The following is a 16,173-nucleotide window of genomic DNA, read 5'->3' on the forward strand; positions in this document are numbered from 1 at the left end:
CCTGCCCTACCCAGCCTCCAACTACCAGAGCTGCAAGCTGGAGGAATGCAAAATAAATAACAATAAAATGCGCCGGGGGGGTGGGGGTGGTTCTTTTTATTTTCTGAAAGGAAATGGGACTGAAAAAATGACTTTTAATTGCATATACTCTCCCGAGCCCCGAGCTTTTTGGAGGTGGGGTGGTTGCACCCTGGATGACCAATGGACCAGAGACCCTGAGGCTGGAGCTCCCAGACCTTAGAACTTCTAAGCAGTGCTGCACAAAAGCAATTCTAGCCTGACAGAACTTCTGAGGGTCACCTGCACCCCTTTCCCCTACCCCCACTCCATTCTAGGGGTGACTGGGACCTCAGAGACAGAAAGCTATTTGGTCCCCAGTCATACTTTCGATACTTTCTATGAGAAAGAAAATGAAAATTAATACTGGAGCAAGGCTTCACAAAAGAGGCCATTTGTCTTCTTGATTATCTATTTGCTTGTCAGACTTTGAGCTATGGCACTGGCTAGCTCCTTTGTAATATAAAAATACTCTGAAAACCTGCAAACACCCAGAAACATCTGTGCAAAAAATTAGACTCATTAAAGCCTTAAACACCTCAGAGGAAAGTGATACCTTCTTATGCTGCGAGGAAAGAGGCCAGCCTCATGGAATCCTCTCTCGGAACTTTAATAACCAAAGAGCCGTCTGTCTAGAAGGAGACAGCTTAACCGCATTTTATTTGCTTATGACAAATAAATCACGATATGAAAGGCTTTGCCATACTTAAGCCTCTTGTGTCCTACAGTGAAACATTTTCCCCCATTAGGGACTGGAATCAGCCCTCCCAGTCCTTTCAATCCATTTTTGGACTGAAGGGAAAAAATTAAAAGCCCCAAAACAAAACACACCCACCCTAAAAGGAAAACAAACCAGCCACCACAATTTGGAGTCCTCTGAGATAAAAATTCCCATCAGACTCTTTGACAAAAAATCTTCAACCACACACAATGTGAGGCTGAACCCACTAGGGTGCTTAAAATATACACCGGGTGGCATTTGTCCATATCTTTACGCCAATGTTTCAACAAAAACACGCTATGCTGGTCACAAGAAACCAAACATTTATTTCTATTGTCACTCTGTACAGCACACAGATATTCACACATACGAAGGGTTCTAAACTCAAGCAGCCCCAGAGGTAGGAAAGGGCCTGGTTTTGGAATGTCAAAAAGAGAAAAGGAGAGAGGACGCACATGACACAAAAAAATAGTAATAATAATATTATCAATACTAATAATAAATGATGCAACATGATAAACTATGGGAGAGGGCTCTGCAACATCCTCCTCCCAGACTGGGAGGGGCACATTTTATTTCCTAGTTTCACATTCATTTTCAGTCTAGGAGAGAGGCCTCTGCTGTACAACTCTGGACTGGCAGAGTAGTGCCCAGCTCCCAGAACTCAGCTGGCCCCTCACCCTGCCAGGCATGGCTTGGCTTGGCCTTCCAGAGGAAGGCCCTCCCGGGTCTCTGAGTCTCTCTTTTTCCTTGGACTCAATTTCCCTCCTCACTCCTGAGTTTTCAAGGCCACCCGCTTCCCTACTTGCTCCCGTCCTCTGTTCTCCACCCCCCAACCCCACGGTGGAAGTGGGTGAGCAGTCATTCTGGCCCTCCGTGAACGGGCACGGAGGATGAGGGAGAGTGTGTGTGCGTTTGTTACCGTGGCCAAAACACTGCACTATCTGGCAGTCAGAGGGTGCTTTCGCTGGGTATCGGGAGTGGGGGACAAAGAAAGGAAATCCAGGCTGTCTTCCAGCAACGGCAGCAGCAGAGGCGGAGGCGGCCGAGCCGGGCCTCATTTGTTAGCGGGTGTCGAGGTAATGGTCGCCACCGAGGCCCGTCCTCTCCTCGGCAGAGTAAACAAGACAGATGGGCCTGGGCCTGGCGTGATTAAAGATGAAACGTGGATCCATCTTCGCCAAAGCTGAAAACGAGGAGCTGCAGCCTCCTCCTATTTCTCTTTCTGTCTTTTTCTTTCTTCCTTCTTCTTCTTCTTTTTTTTTTTTTTTTTCTTTTTAAGGAAGAAAGCAAGAGATTTGAATCTTGCTTCTGGGGGGGCCTCCCCGTGGCCCTCTATTGTCATTTCTATAAATAAAGCTTCCCCTCCCCCTCTTCTGCGTTTATTCGCATATAAAGTGTGGGGGAGGGCAGATAGATTTTTCCGGGGCCCAGGCCCCAGGGCCCCCTCCTGTCCCCCCACCCCATCCCCTGCACTCACTGCCCACCCCCACCCCGAGGTTCGTGGCTTCCGCGTGCGGGGGCACTAGAGCGCGGGGGGTCCTCCATTGGGCCGGCCAGGGGTCCCTCCGGCTGAGCCTGCCGCACCACCCGAGCGGATCTTGGTGTTGGGCAACTTGTGGTCTTTTTTCCACTTCATGCGCCGGTTCTGGAACCAGATCTTGATCTGGCGCTCGGAGAGGCAGAGCGCGTGGGCGATCTCCACCCTCCGGCGCCGTGTCAGGTAGCGGTTGTAGTGAAATTCCTTCTCCAGCTCCAAGACCTGCTGGCGAGTGTAGGCGGTCCGAGAGCGCTTGGGCTCCCCGCCGGCGTAATTGGGGTTTACTGGACACACACGGAGAGAAGGAGAAAGAGAAAGTTTTATTGCCCCCGAAAGGAAGAGCCTTTTCTTCCAGCGAACACAGTGTTTCCCTCCCTGCCTCTCCCGCCACCTCTTCTTCCTTCTGAGGGAGAGAGGGAAAAACGAAAAGGGAAGAATGCAAGACCCAAGAATGAGAGACACCTCCAAGTTTTGGAGAGCTGTGCTGTGTCCTTGTTGTTTGGGTGTCTGGTGGGGGGGGGGGCGTGTGAGAACTCCCCCAAGGTTTTAATTGCTCCTCTCTCTCCCTCAGCTTGGGGCCCCCAGAATGGGAGAATGAGGGGGTGGAAGAGGGAGGGGAGGTTTCCCTAAACCTTTCCTCTGTTTAGTTCCCACCCTTGCTGCTCAGATTCCAAGCAGTGCCTGCCCCTACTGAAAACTTTTACCCACTTCTCCAGCCAAGCAGTCAGACTGGAAGAAAGGAAAAAATAAATACTGGGAGTTGACTCAACTCTCTGCTTAAATACGGATTACCTCCTCCTCCTTCTCCTCCTCCATCTCCTACACCCCTCCCCAACTTCCAACTTCACTGAGACTGTATCTCCCTGGCGAAAGAGTCGCTGGTGAGAATGGTGAAGAGGATAGGGAACCTACTTCAAAGGCGCAGGGCCCACCAGGCCATAAAAATTTATGGGGGATGTAATTATGTGGCTCTGAAAACAGGCGACCGTAAATCTCCGGCAATGGCGAGTTTATAGCGGGGACAATTGGCTTCCCCAGCTCACCCCCCCACCCATGCCTCCGAGGTCCCTTTGGTGTAAAGCTCCAGGGGTGGGAGGGGGAAAGGGTGCCCACGCACTCACCCGTGCTCACGTGAACTTTGCGCATCCAGGGGTAGACGACGGGCTCTTTGCAAGCGGAGTGGGACGGGCTGGGGTGCAGGGGGTTCTGGGCGCAGGGAGGCGGCGGGGGGCTGCTGCTGACCGCCTCGCAGCGCTGGCCGGGCTCCGGGAGGAGGGCCCCGGCGGGTGGCGGCGCAGGAGCCCGAGGGGACAGCCCGGGCGGTGGCGGGGGCGGCGGGGGTGGTGGCGGAGGCGGCGGGGGCCCAGGGTCCCGGCAGGCCGCATAGCGCTGCACGGTGCACGCCGCGCGCCGCCCGAAGCCCGCCTCCGGCTGGAAGCTGCTCTCTCGCCTCTGGCCGCCGGCGTAGTACCCGGGCGAGTGGTCGCTGGGTAGGTAATCGCTCTGTGAATATTCCTCGCATGGAGGGAACTTGGGGTCGACATAGTTTGAGTTGATCAAAAAAGAACTCATAGCCATTAATTTCTGGGAATTGCCCACAAAATATACTAAAATTTATTCCGACCCCTGACTCGTTTTCCTGTTTCCGAAAGCCCTCCTACTTACTGTCAAGTGAACAAAGTTAGGCGCCCACGTGATCCTCCGAGCCAATGGCCGACCCGCCTGCGATTCCCGGATAAGGAAATCTGCTCACCCGGACCCCACTCCAGCCAAAGAGGTTTATTTCCCCTTCTTCTCTTCCCCCTCCCCACCCACCCACCCAACACCAGGATTTACATAGGGCTCCTGCGGGACGACCCCCTCCTTGCCTCGCTCTCTCCGAGATCAGAGAGAGAGAGAGAGCGCGCAGGTTGCGACTGGAGGGCCTGTTGGGGCGCTGGGCAGAGAGCAAACCCTAGATCCCTTAAGAAGTTGGGGCTCCCGGTGTAACCCCTCCTGTTCTGCCTCACCTCTGCCCAGCATTCTCTACCTTCTATAGGCCCCAGTCTCCTCCCCTCGGCGGGAGGGGGCCCTACCTAGCACCCTGCGTCTCTATGGGGAGTTAGGTTACTGGCGGGCTGGGGGCTCCGTCTCGAAAGGGGAACCCATACGGGGGCCAGAGCATAGAGCTTGGGGCTTTTCTCTGCAGCCGGATGGGGAGGGGTAGGGGTGAGAGAGGAGGCGTCCAGAGCTAGAGGGCGGGTGCGCAGAGGGACTTGTCAGAGATGAATGGAACCGCGGGCGGATCGATAGGAAATTCATGCACTAATTCGGGGAGACCTCGCCTTCCAAATCGCATTTAGCTGCGCAGTTAGCTAGACTGTATCAGTCAGTCCGTCTGTCCCCCTTTTCCTATCCACTCCTCCCTTTAATCCACGCGGCTCAAGCCCGGAGAAACGACTTGGTTTCCCACACTATGGATAGAGCGCTGGGGTAAAAAACCTGCAACTTTTGAGAGCAAAATTGATTAGCAATTTGCTAATTCCATAACCACCCGAGCAATACTAACCATGGCTCCGAGACGTTCTAATTGTCGCTAATGCCGCCGCCTCCGCGGCGAATAGAAAGCTCACATCCCTGTGATACTGGGAATACAGCCATAGAGGTTGTATTATGTGTGTACCCCCACACATAATAACACCCCTTGGTAATCGAGTATTTCCAGGTCATCTTGTTCTGAACTGAAACGGAAAGGCTACCTCAGCATCCGTTTGTTAAGCAAATTTCCTTTGCCTTCTTCGCACACCGAAGACGAGTCATTTTTTTCGAAATTTCCAATAAAGCCTCCCTGAGCCCAGAATGGAAAGTGGGTGCGTTTGGGACGAGAATATAAATTTAAAACTTCAACAACAATAACATTAACCTCTTAAAGAGAGGTGAAAAAGGACCAAGGCTCCCAGGGGCAGGCGTGGGGAGAATTCAGGTAGATGATTTCTCCATCTCTAACCAGTTGAAGGAGGAAAAGAAAGAGGAATAAAGAGGAAGGAGTCTTCGTGTGGCCAGTCACCAGATTGTCCTCATTCAGAAAAATAATACATATATATTTTTTCTTCTGGAAAAATACGAGCGGAGTGTTTATGTCAACTACATATTCCCCTAGATACGAATTTGTGACCACAAAATTCCTTACACAAATTCGGATCTACAGGGTATATACAGAAGACAGACAGATCTTCTTGGCCCAGAAATTTTCCAGTTCTCTTACTTTCCGCGCCTTCTTCGTTTGGGGTGTGGTTTGAGTGCTTTGGTTTTATTTCGTTTTGTTCTAGTTTTGAGCGCTGGAAACAGAAAAAGGTACTGCGAGTCCGTTCTTGGAATTACAAGGTTTTCAATTCTCTTCTATTAGAATTACAAGTAGTAGCCAGTTCGGAAAGGGACGGGAACTTGCCGCCGCCGCCGCCGCGCAACTCTCGGTGGCGCATGAATTATGAGATGTAAACATTAGCTAAGCACAAAAGGAGGAAGGGTCATTCTGAGGCTGCCGCGAAGTCAGATTCAGGCCTTTCTGGGTGCCTTCGCGCCCCTCCCCTCCCCCCAGGACTTTTTTTTTTTTTTTTAGAAAAAACAAAACCCCAATCGGCTCCTCCCTGCCCCTCCAAGCCTTTAGTTTGTGATCAAACGAATATCTAGATATTTTCCAAAGCGCCTCTCAGCGAAGGGAGGAGGAAGAGGCGGCTGGGTGTGAAGGAGGTGTAATAAAAGTCCTTTTGGAAAAATTCAGTGGTAAAAAGAGAGAGAAACAGCTGTAAAGAAAAATGCTGGGAGACCAAGCAGATGGGGCCCCGATATTTAATGACGGGCAATTCCGTTTACAACCTGAGAAAAGATCAAAGGCGTTTCATTTCCGAATGAAGGGCAATGAGGAACCATAAAAGATGCAGCCAGATGATATAGGTTCCCTCCCAGCCTCTCACACATCCTGGGAGCCAGGAGAGGGGGTCTATCCTGGGGAGGTGTGGGCAGGAACCCCATTTCCCCAGCTTCCTAGCCCCAGGCGGGTCCTTTCCTTCTAAACACATACGAACTCCCTTAGCCACCTGCTTAGGTTGCTAGTGGTAGGACCAAAATGGGCATTTGGGGTTTCGGAACCAACTTTCTGAGGCTCCCAGAAGTCGTGAATTTACTAAGCTGAGAGTCTGGGGACTGGGCTGGAGGGAACTGAGACTGTGAAAGCTGTGACAGAGTAAGGGAAAATATGCATAGAAAAAGCCTCCACCCCACCCAGACTCCCTACTCAACTCCCTCGGTCTGAGAAATATTTGCATCTCTAGTGAGGAAGTCAAAATAATATCAATTTCATTAACAAATACAGGAACAACACAAAAACAACCCTCTAACTGCAAAACTCCAGAGATCTCTGCCTATCCCCAGTCCTGGGACCTTGCAGGTGGGTAGGAGAAGAGTTCCCATCTGCCCACAACTAGGTCCAGAGACCCTCTGATTTTCTTTTCATCTTAAATCTAGGAATTGCCAATGTTGGCTTCTGGGCCTGATTTCTAACATCAACATTCTCCCAGACAGGCTGAACTCACACATATTTGGGAGAAAAAAGCAAACTATTACACTACTGTTGTCTTTGCCAAAAGAGCGTCCAATAGGTAATCTCAGACCCCCATCTGGGCAGTCAGGGAGACCAGAGTCTGGCCCAGGGCCCACAGACAAAATGCGCTGCTAGGATCCCCACCAGCTCCCTAGCGTCAACCAGGGACCTTTTACAAATCTTGTCAAAGGCCACTTAGGGTCTCCAGGACCCACTCCAACCGTCCAGGCCCCTCCCCCACCCCATACCTCCTGTCCTTCTCAACTCGCCAGCTCTCGGAAACCCTTCCAACCCGTCGGCATTTCGGAAGTGTGGGAGGGCCTCTGGGCCGGCTGCCAGGCCTCTCTGCTGCTCTACACTTCACAAGGGATGCGGCCCAGGTGCCCCAACACCCCAAGAGAGAGGAACAGGGGACAGAGCCACCGCGCGTTTGGGTATCCTTGATACTGGCGCCCGAGAGCAAAGATTTTTCTCCTCTGTGCGCTGGAAGCCGCCACCTGCCAGTCCCACCAAGGCGCCGCACCCCCCCACACCCCTCTAGCCGCCTGAGACGGAGAACAGGGTTTATGGGCGACTCCCAGGACGGGTTTTATCGGAGCAGGAGGCTGCCTCTCCCCTCTACCGCCCAGAAGGATACGAAGAGCAACACGCAAAATAGTAAAATAAGAGCAGGGGCTGCGCGCTATCGGAGCCACCTCCCCTGCGCTCCCGGGTCTTTCCGCGGCTTCCCGGCCGCCTTCTCCTGGCAGCCACAGGTTGCTAGCATGACCTCGCGCCGCCCAGCCACCCTCCGCCGTCCGGGCGTGCCCAGCTCGCGAGGAATCACCTTTTGTCGGAGGGGAGAAGGGACTCAGCGAGGGAGTGAAACCAAAGGCCCGAGCGGAGGCGAGTCCCCAGCCGGCCTGCGCACCGGTGGCGGCGGCGCGGAGGAGAGAAAGGCCCAGAGCCGGCGCGGGCGAGGGTACTCACCGGGAGGCTCCCCAGCCCCGCCGGCCGCCGAGCCGCCCGCAGACGCACTGGGCAACAGCTGAGCTCGCTCTTGTCCACTATTGTGTGTCCGGAAAACCGGACCGCGGCGGCGGCAGAGCCACGGGCTCCCTCAGAAGCCGGAACATGACTTTTTTTTTTTTTTTTTGGTGTGTTTTTGTTTTGGAAGCGCAAGTTTTCGTATTAATCTCATACTTTGGCAGTCTTTGTTAAACAGGCGCGTCACGAGGCTCTCAAACATTTTAATAATTTTTAGACGCCGTGACCTGCGGTTCACCCCTCTCCCGACCTCCCCCACCAGCAGGCAGTTACTATAATACGCTCGCGCAGTTCGCTGGGTCATATTGAATTTTGCGTAGGTCATTACTTGGGAGAAAAATGACAGAGCAGAAATTTGATTCAGCTCATCCTCTCCAGCTCGACGTTTCGCCAGAGGCTTCTCTTCTCTTCACCCAACCCCCACCCCAAAAAAGTCCCATTCGGATAAGAGTCAGTCGGCCACGCCCCTGTTTTGATTTTCCATCATTCCCATATTTTTGTCAGCTCTGGTTCCAGAGAGAGTGTGGGGTTTCACGTGGGATCCTTTTGAGGCCTGAGAAGGAGGCTGGCACGGGGAAAACTGAAAGCGTGGCTTTGGGCATCTGGGCCCCAGAGAGCAGGCCTGAGCAAGAGGCCCCTTCCCTGAACCTTACCCCTAAATGCCTGTATGGCCAGGGCCGGGATCCCCACCCCATTGCACACTCCATCTGCTTTGTTGGCTCCCCTAAGTGTCAGAGATACCCTCATTTCTACAAAAGCTTTGGAAGCTCCAGGGCCTAGAAATGACCACTCCACCTCTTGGGGCCCAGATTTTGGTCCACACAACCCAGCAGTTTCGAGGAAGATAGAACCCTGAGAGAGGTGCTGGGCTGGGCTGGGCTGGTCAAAGCTGGGGACATAACTTTCAGAGCTTTAACTGTCCTTTAAGTACAAAACAATAGCTTCCCCCTCCCCCCAAAGAATTGTTCTCATCAATACAGTAACACTTTTGCCTACCCCCATCAACCACACAAGGAGGTTCAGGAGCAGATCAAGAAGGCATTTAAAATAGTGAGATTTTCTTGAGTTTGTCTCTCCAGGATTAGAATCTGGTGGATTGCCTACAACACACTTCTCCAGTTCTCCAGCCTCCTAGGGACCTGCAGAGGTGAGTCAGGTGACTCCCCTTCCTCCCAGTTCAAGTCTACAGACTGAGACAGGGCTCCAGCCTAGTTGGTCGGGTGGTAGCCTCCTAGTACGGAGAGGTCAAGAAAGAACTCCCCAAGGTGCCCAGCTTGGTCTAGAATGGCAGAGGCCACTTCTTCCCCATCCTAGGTCCCTCTATCCCAGGACCTTGGGCTACTCCACTCTATACCGAAATTTGTTAATGTTCTGTCCTGGAACAGAAGGAGATGGATTCTTCAGTTCAGGCTTTGATGTTTGTCTCTTCAGGACTCCAGGAATTTCTTCCTGGTCTGACACTGCAGAGAAACTCGCCTAAGGACCAAGCAGAAATAGGGACCTACACCCAATTGGTTTAGTCAAAACCCTGGGTTAAATCTATTTGAAATTTGATATTAAACCTTTGTCTCTTCTGGCCATGTTTCAAAAAGGCATCTTTACAGAAACTCTCAGGTTATCTTTATCCTAGAAGGAGAAATGCCCACAGTGTACCTCCTATAGTAAATGCTTGGAAGAGAATATAATGACATCTCATAATACAACAGTCATTTAAAGACCCAAAATAGGCATATGCCCCAGTGTTATAATTACTGAGTCTCTCTAGGCATTTACTTATGAGCTAAGCTCAATGCATGGATTCAAAGTTCATTTCAGGTCGCCTGTTTCAACTCCAGTAAAAAAGATCTCTGTGAGGCCATTTGGTACTTTTCCTTTGCATTTCTCCTCCCTCATCCAAATAGGAAGAGAAGGAGTCAAGATGAACACAAAAATGGAGGCTTGAGAGAGAGTGAGAGAATTAACAAGCTAATCTTTCAATAGGTAAGTTCTTAAACTGGAGCAATTTGGAGAGACAAATGAGAGTTTGGAAAGGCTCCAGTGTTGGCCCATTCTCATGGACTCTACCTTCCTGACAGCCTGGGGGTTAAGGGTGCTGGAAAACAGGCCTGCCTCTCCCAGGATTGGGGGATTTTAAGAGTCAGTAGTTTGACCCTTTTAGGGCAGGCAGGGTGAGTTGATGTTGGTGAAAATCAAACCTTCACATTGGAAGTATTCTTTGGCCCTGCCAGAAGTCCTACAAAGACGTGGGGGTAATTTAATTGAATTTCTCAAATGACTGAAAGATTATCTTTGGAAGAGAAAATTGCTCAGAGGGTTCACCACACCCTAAGCGCTGTCTTTTCTACAACTCACCACCACCACTAGTCTCGCCCTTTTTGGAAAAGGGATTTTTCCTTCCTCAGTTTCCCCTCCCCAGATATCTGCCTCTTCGCTGCCCAATTCTGCTCCCCCACTTCTGCAACCCACAAATCTTCCTTACCTCCAGCATCCCTGGCTCCCAGATCCGTCTTCACACACATACAGCCCCCTCCCCCACCGCCCCACCCCGCCCCCGCCCCCGCCCTTAGTCGCCTCCGCCTCGCTCGCTCACGCATGGTGTAAACTTTTGACCCTCCAACTTTGCGACCCCTCCGGCAATAACACTGGCCTCACCACCCAGGGTCTCATTCTGCTACGCCGGTCGGCCGCAGAAACCCCAGGGCAAAACGCTTTCCTTACCCCTCCCCCTTTCGCCAATGTCCCCACTCCCCCAGGGCCTTAGACCTGGGCAAGATGAGTCTTTTGACTATTAAATAACTCCTTGGAAAAAGACGCGGAACCCACTTCACGCATTTTCAACGGTCTCTTCTATTGGGATGCCTGGAAGGGCTTTTGACCACTCACCCTTCTTCATTTTTGACCCCCGAGTGGGGCCGAGGTTGCTGGAGGAGGAGACCTATGGCGAGCAGTAGAATGGGCTGACCTGGAGAAGGGCATTTTTGGGGTGAAGGGTGGAAAGAGCTTGGATTAGGGGCTCCTCGGGAGCAGAGGGGGCCACTGGGCTCACAGAGCTGGAGGGAGAGCTCAGTGTCCCAACAATGCGGGGCCCGGGGCCACCTTGCGCGGCCGTTCGCTGGCGCCTCGGAGGCCCCAGCCTGGCTGTGAACTTGGTCTAAGGCGGACTCTACTGGCAGCTCCGGGATGTTACAGCCTCTGCCTCTAGTCCAAAGCAGCGGCCGTGCGGACAACCCGCGCGCTTTCGGTTTCCCTTCAGCCCAAATATCGCCTCCCAGACCGCCACCTCTCACTGGGAAGGATTTCCTTTCTCCTTCCTTAGGATCCTTTGGGATTCAGAAAACAGAAAAGAAAACGAATTAGAGATGCACGCACCTAAGGACAAGCCTGCAGAAGCCCCGAAATGGGGTATCCTCCATGATGCCTCCAAATCCCCCAAGAGGCGACGCCCCACACAGGTTGGCACTTTCCCTCCACTTCTCCCCTAAGTGTGTCTTTCCATGCTGACTCCCCGCCTTTCCAACTGGCCTGGGTCATCTTTTGGTATGGCAAAATGGTCTGGGGCCTGCGAGGTACCTTTCCTCCCTGGATGCATTCAGCCCTACCCCACTGGGCTCCGAGGTCAGGGATCGCTGCGACCAAAATCAGCCTCTGTGCTCCGCAAGGCTCAGCCCGGATCCACTCGGGGAGAGGCAGGCCAGAGGGCGGCCTTGCAGCCTGGGAACCGTTTCCAGGGAGGAGAAGCTAGAGGATACTGCAGAGAGTGCATTTTTCTCTCCAAGAGGAACTTTAGGGGGAGAAGAGACAAAAGAGGAGACGCCTAAATTACCGAGAAAAGGAAAAAGGAGGGAAGAGAAACGTTAAAAGTTGGGGAAAAGGTGCTTTTTGGGATCCGACAGGTTCCCGAATTGTCGGAAGTCCAATCCTCTCCAGGCTCCCAAATTTCCCCTCTTCCTCTTGGAGCCTGCAATCAGTAAATTCGCCAAAAGAAAGAACGAAAGATCCTCCTAAACCTGCCGGCGTGCCCCCACCCCAGGTCTGCAGCGGTGGAGGTGACTGCGGCGGTGTGGCCGGCGGCGCGTAATGTATGCTGCAGCGGCTCGGAGCCCCACGTAGGCCGGCGCTGCTGCCCCCGTCTGCTGACCTCTGCATGATCCCGGACTCTATGAATTATTGATGAGATATGAGCGTTGATTTCCCCTTTCAGGATGCAAACTCCATTATATTGTTAAAATGGCGATTTAATCGTTGAGAATAGCTTTGGCGTGGGTTTTTTCCCCCAACTCATTTGCGCCTCCTTCCTTTTCATTTAACTTTCTTAATTAAATCCTCTAACAGATTTTAATCACTTTTTGGAGGGAGGGGTAGGAGAAAGGAGAAGGCCATAAGACAATCACTACCAACAACAACGGGATGCTAAAGCAAAATAAAACAAACCAAAGTCAAAAACCATCATAAGCCTGTACCTTTGAGAAGTTGAAAGGAAGGTGAAGAGGGGGAGGTTAACCCCACTAGAAAGGATGCTTGTTAACCTCTGCTGGAGACAGACCTTTAGAGGGCTGGGGAAACCCACCAGAGACAAGGAAGAGTGGGGTGGGGCCTGCAGGAACGACCTGAGGGGTATTTAATACACTCCTCCCCCGCCCCCACAACCATCACCACCATGAGACTTGTGTGAGAAGTTGACTGTAGAGACTAAGTCATTCTTGGCCGGGCATGGTGGCTCAAGCCTGTAATCCCAGCACTTTGGGAGGCCGAGGTGGGCGGATCAAAAGGTCAGGAGATCGAGACCATCCTGGCTAACACGGTGAAACCCCGTCTCTACTAAAAAGTACAAAAAACTAGCCGGGCGAGGTGGCGGGCGCCTGTAGTCCCAGCTACCCGGGAGGCTGAGGCAGGAGAATGGCGTGAACCCGGGAGGCGGAGATTGCAGTGAGCTGAGATCTGGCCACTGCACTCCAGCTTGGGCGACAGAGCAAGACTCCGTCACAAAAAAAAAAAAAAAAGAGACTAAGTCATTCTTGCCCTTGCTGAGAACTCCAGGGGCCTCAAGCCTGGGGAGGGCCACAGAATTCATGTGGAGAGGGTCCTCCAATCTCAACCTCAGAGTCACTGAGGGAGAAATATCCATTCTGCTTCAGGAACCCCCATTTCTCCCTTCCCCTCCCCAAACAGCTCGGTTTCCAGGCGGTGTTAATTAATATGGATGTGTAACCGCGCTGCAGCAATCGATAAATCTCACTGTGGGCAGATCTCAGCCTCAAAATCTGATTACTCTGAGAAACTCCAAAAACGGGGAGGGTTACCAGTATCCCCTTCCTTAAAAGAGGGGAGCTCATTCTTGCTAGCCCTGTCTTCCAAGATTGACCAGGTTGGTCCCCCAAGCTGAGAAGTCCATGCTGGGGAGACTAGTCCTGGGAAGGGACTGAGTTTGGGGGGTTGTGCTGAGCTTCTGTCTTCTCCATTGCTCTGAATCCTTGGTATGCAAATCCCAGGGATAAAGGAACCAGGCAAGGAAAGGAGCTTCCTCTTGGATATTCCCATTCTGCTCACCAGCCCTCAGAGAATAACTTCTCACAGCCAGGGAAGGGTTAAGTGTCCCTGCCACAGTTATGGAGAGGAAGCCGATGAAATATGGGCAATTGGAACTCCAGGCCTGGCTGGCTTTCCTGTTTACACTTCTTTATACTTCCTCCCACCCATTGGCCTCAGAGAAACAAAACAAATAACCAAATAAAACAAAACAAAACAAAAATCAAAATTGAATTGTCCACTGAGTGGTGGCCAGGCTGGCCTCAGAGGGAAAAGAGAAACTGCAGCCTTAATCTCCAGCTGTCACCTCCCGGGGCCTGCCCCAGGTTGAAGATTTGGCCAGAGGGTATCGGCCTGGCTTGTAGCTCAAGAGGCTGAAGCCTGGACTGGCAGAGAGAAAAAGCGGGTGGGAGAGGAGGGAGAGCAAAGCTCTGGAGAGAGTAGAGCTGCTCTCTCAGAGGGAGATAGCCTGAGGAGGGCAGGAGGAGATGACAGAGGTCTGGGGCAGAGGAGAGAGTTCTTGGCACCAGAAATCCCTTCACACCTCTCATTGCCTCCCCCAACTTGTCCTGGTTGGGGGTTCAGACCGGACTGGGGTCCAGCTTAGAGAGCCTGAAGTGGAGAAACGGAAAGCCCAGCCTAGGCGTCTTCTCCAGAACCCTTTAAGGGTTTGAGCTTAGAGCTGGAGGAGACCCTTTAAGGGCTTGGTCACTGAGGTGGAAGTGGGCACCCCAAGTTGCTCTTTGCCATCCTGCAAAATCCAACCAGATATGCTTAGTAGATGTCAGAGCCTGCAGAACTGACATGAGAGGGGGCGAAGAAACAATTTTTCAGCAGCAGGCCTTGCTATCTGGGGTTCTAGCTTCCAGGAGGGCTTTAAGAAAGGGAAGTGTATTAGAGTGAAGCCAGGGGCACAGTAGGAATGGGGTTCCCCTGGAGACCCAGGTCAGACTCTCCCTTGCGGAACTCTTTCTCTGCATGTCTGTCAACTCCATTGCCTTATACAGTGGAAGACTGTGGAAGCTGTGCCTCTGGCACTTCTTTATATTTTCAGTGGTTCTGGGGATCCTTTGGGAGTCGACCTGTGTCTCCTTTCTAAGGGATACAAATGCCCTCATCATTCTTGGGATGATGTGTCTTCAAACCAGGGTGACTCTGCTCTTAAAGCCTGTTAAGGATCTCCTGTAAGTCAGGCTTGGGCAGTGGATAGAGAGTTCAGGGAATAGAGAGTGGCTTCAGGAGAAAGAGGAGAGGGGGAGAATTCCAATGTCCCTTAATGGGAAAAAGGGAGTCTTATGACCCCATCCTTGTCCCAAAGATCAGAAGCCCCTTGAGGTGCCACATATCCAATCCCAGAAACTACCTATGGCAGTTGGTGAGGTGAATCAAGGGATGGCAGGCTGGTGAAAGCAGGAGTGACAGGGTAGTTAGCCCCATGGGTCTTAAATTGGAGGGGGGTCAATTTGGTGGGGAAGAGGCCTCTGACTTTTAGAAGGGTGACTTTTCCCTAGAAAATAACAGAACTCCTGGGGATCAAATCCTGAAGTCTCTCTGGTTTATGGTGCCACAAAACAAAGGGGTCTTTGAGGGTGTGCCCGGAAGAGAAGAGGGAAAAAGAGAGGGAAAAAGAGCACCTTTCCTATTTTCTCTTCCAGCTCCTGAATCTATTTCCTCCTGACAGTTGAGGGATTTGTATTCTTGAGCTAATTTTATTTATGGAGGGCGTGCCAGAATTCTACTTAAACACCTAACACCTCTAGACAAGAGAAGAAGCTCTTCCCTTCCCCCACTCCTGGTTCAGGAATTAGGTTTTGAACTGGGGGGATTGCCCACTCTGTCTGCTCCCTAGTCTGACTTCAGGATCCTACTTTGAGCCAAGAAGAAAGATGAGCTTGAGACCAACACGCTGAAGGTGGAAGCAAAAGCAGCGCTGTGCTCCCCATCCCAGAGAAGCCTGATGAAGCCAAAGATAACCGGAGGGACCCCAGCTTCAAAGATCTGAAAGCCAGAGAACACCCCAGAGCAAGGCAGCCCACAGCAGCCACCTACCCGGTGCTTTTTCTCAGCTCACATGTATCTGGATAAAAGTGCCCAGAGGTGCACCCCCCACACACACCTCTGACAAATGAATGTCATAAAGTTTCTTTACTGAGGGTGGAGAGATAGCTGTCTGAAGATATCCAGCAGTGAAGTGGCCCCCCACAATGGCCCCTTCTTTCAGCAATACACACCCCTCTTTCTTGGTCCCTAAATTTCCACTGGCACTGAGGGAGCATAGATCCCCCACACAAACCCTTTTCCCCACAAAGTCAGACACTCCTGCTAGTAAAAATCAGGCATCCCCAACCCATGAGGCCTTATGAAACTGAGAGCACTCATTTCAGGCACACAGTCCCTTAGAACTGGGTGCATAAAACAGGCTAAATTTCCCCTACATCACCCCACAGCCCCAGCTGGAAACAAGTTTTCTTCCCCCAGTCCCAAGTCCCAGAATTGCAAGGGGTAAAAGCGAAAGCTGAAAGTGACTTACTGTGGGAATGCTGGCCTGGGCCGCTGCTGCCTTCTGGGCTGGTCCGGCTGCTCCAGGCTGGGAGAGTGCTCACCTACTTCTGCCCCCTTCCCCATCACAGCGAGCAGTTAAAGTGTCACTTAACATTCTGGAGAATGTGAAATATACTGCGCGGTGTCAACTCCCCAAAACCATAAAACTAACTTTATGGACCT

At 52.0% G+C, this 16,173-nt stretch overlaps 2 protein-coding genes across 6 annotated transcripts in view; both read right to left on the bottom strand.

The window, feature by feature from the left end:
- HOXB3 (homeobox B3) overlaps positions 1 to 16,127 on the bottom strand; it is a 41,733-nt gene extending 25,606 nt beyond the window's left edge. The window contains exon 1 of one of the 5 annotated variants that reach the window (XM_033183342.1): positions 15,980 to 16,127. The gene's annotated coding sequence lies outside the window, so the exon portion shown is untranslated. Of the gene's footprint in view, positions 1 to 613; positions 710 to 1,700; positions 1,836 to 7,723; positions 8,195 to 15,979 lie in introns of those variants that run through there. The other 4 variants (XM_033183341.1, XM_033183339.1, XM_033183340.1 and 1 more) reach the window with 4 other exon arrangements.
- HOXB4 (homeobox B4) lies at positions 1,087 to 4,110 on the bottom strand. The gene is made up of 2 exons (XM_033183350.1): positions 3,440 to 4,110; positions 1,087 to 2,602 (listed from the first exon to the last, which is right to left on the bottom strand). Exons 1-2 carry the CDS (start codon positions 3,894 to 3,896, stop codon positions 2,304 to 2,306), a joined length of 756 nt encoding a protein of 251 aa, XP_033039241.1. The 5' UTR covers positions 3,897 to 4,110; the 3' UTR covers positions 1,087 to 2,303.
- Positions 16,128 to 16,173: the final 46 nt, after the last annotated feature.

The sequence above is a fragment of the Trachypithecus francoisi genome, unplaced genomic scaffold (genome assembly GCF_009764315.1).
Source record: "Trachypithecus francoisi isolate TF-2019V2 unplaced genomic scaffold, Tfra_2.0 Lachesis_group20, whole genome shotgun sequence".
NCBI lineage: Eukaryota > Metazoa > Chordata > Mammalia > Primates > Cercopithecidae > Trachypithecus > Trachypithecus francoisi.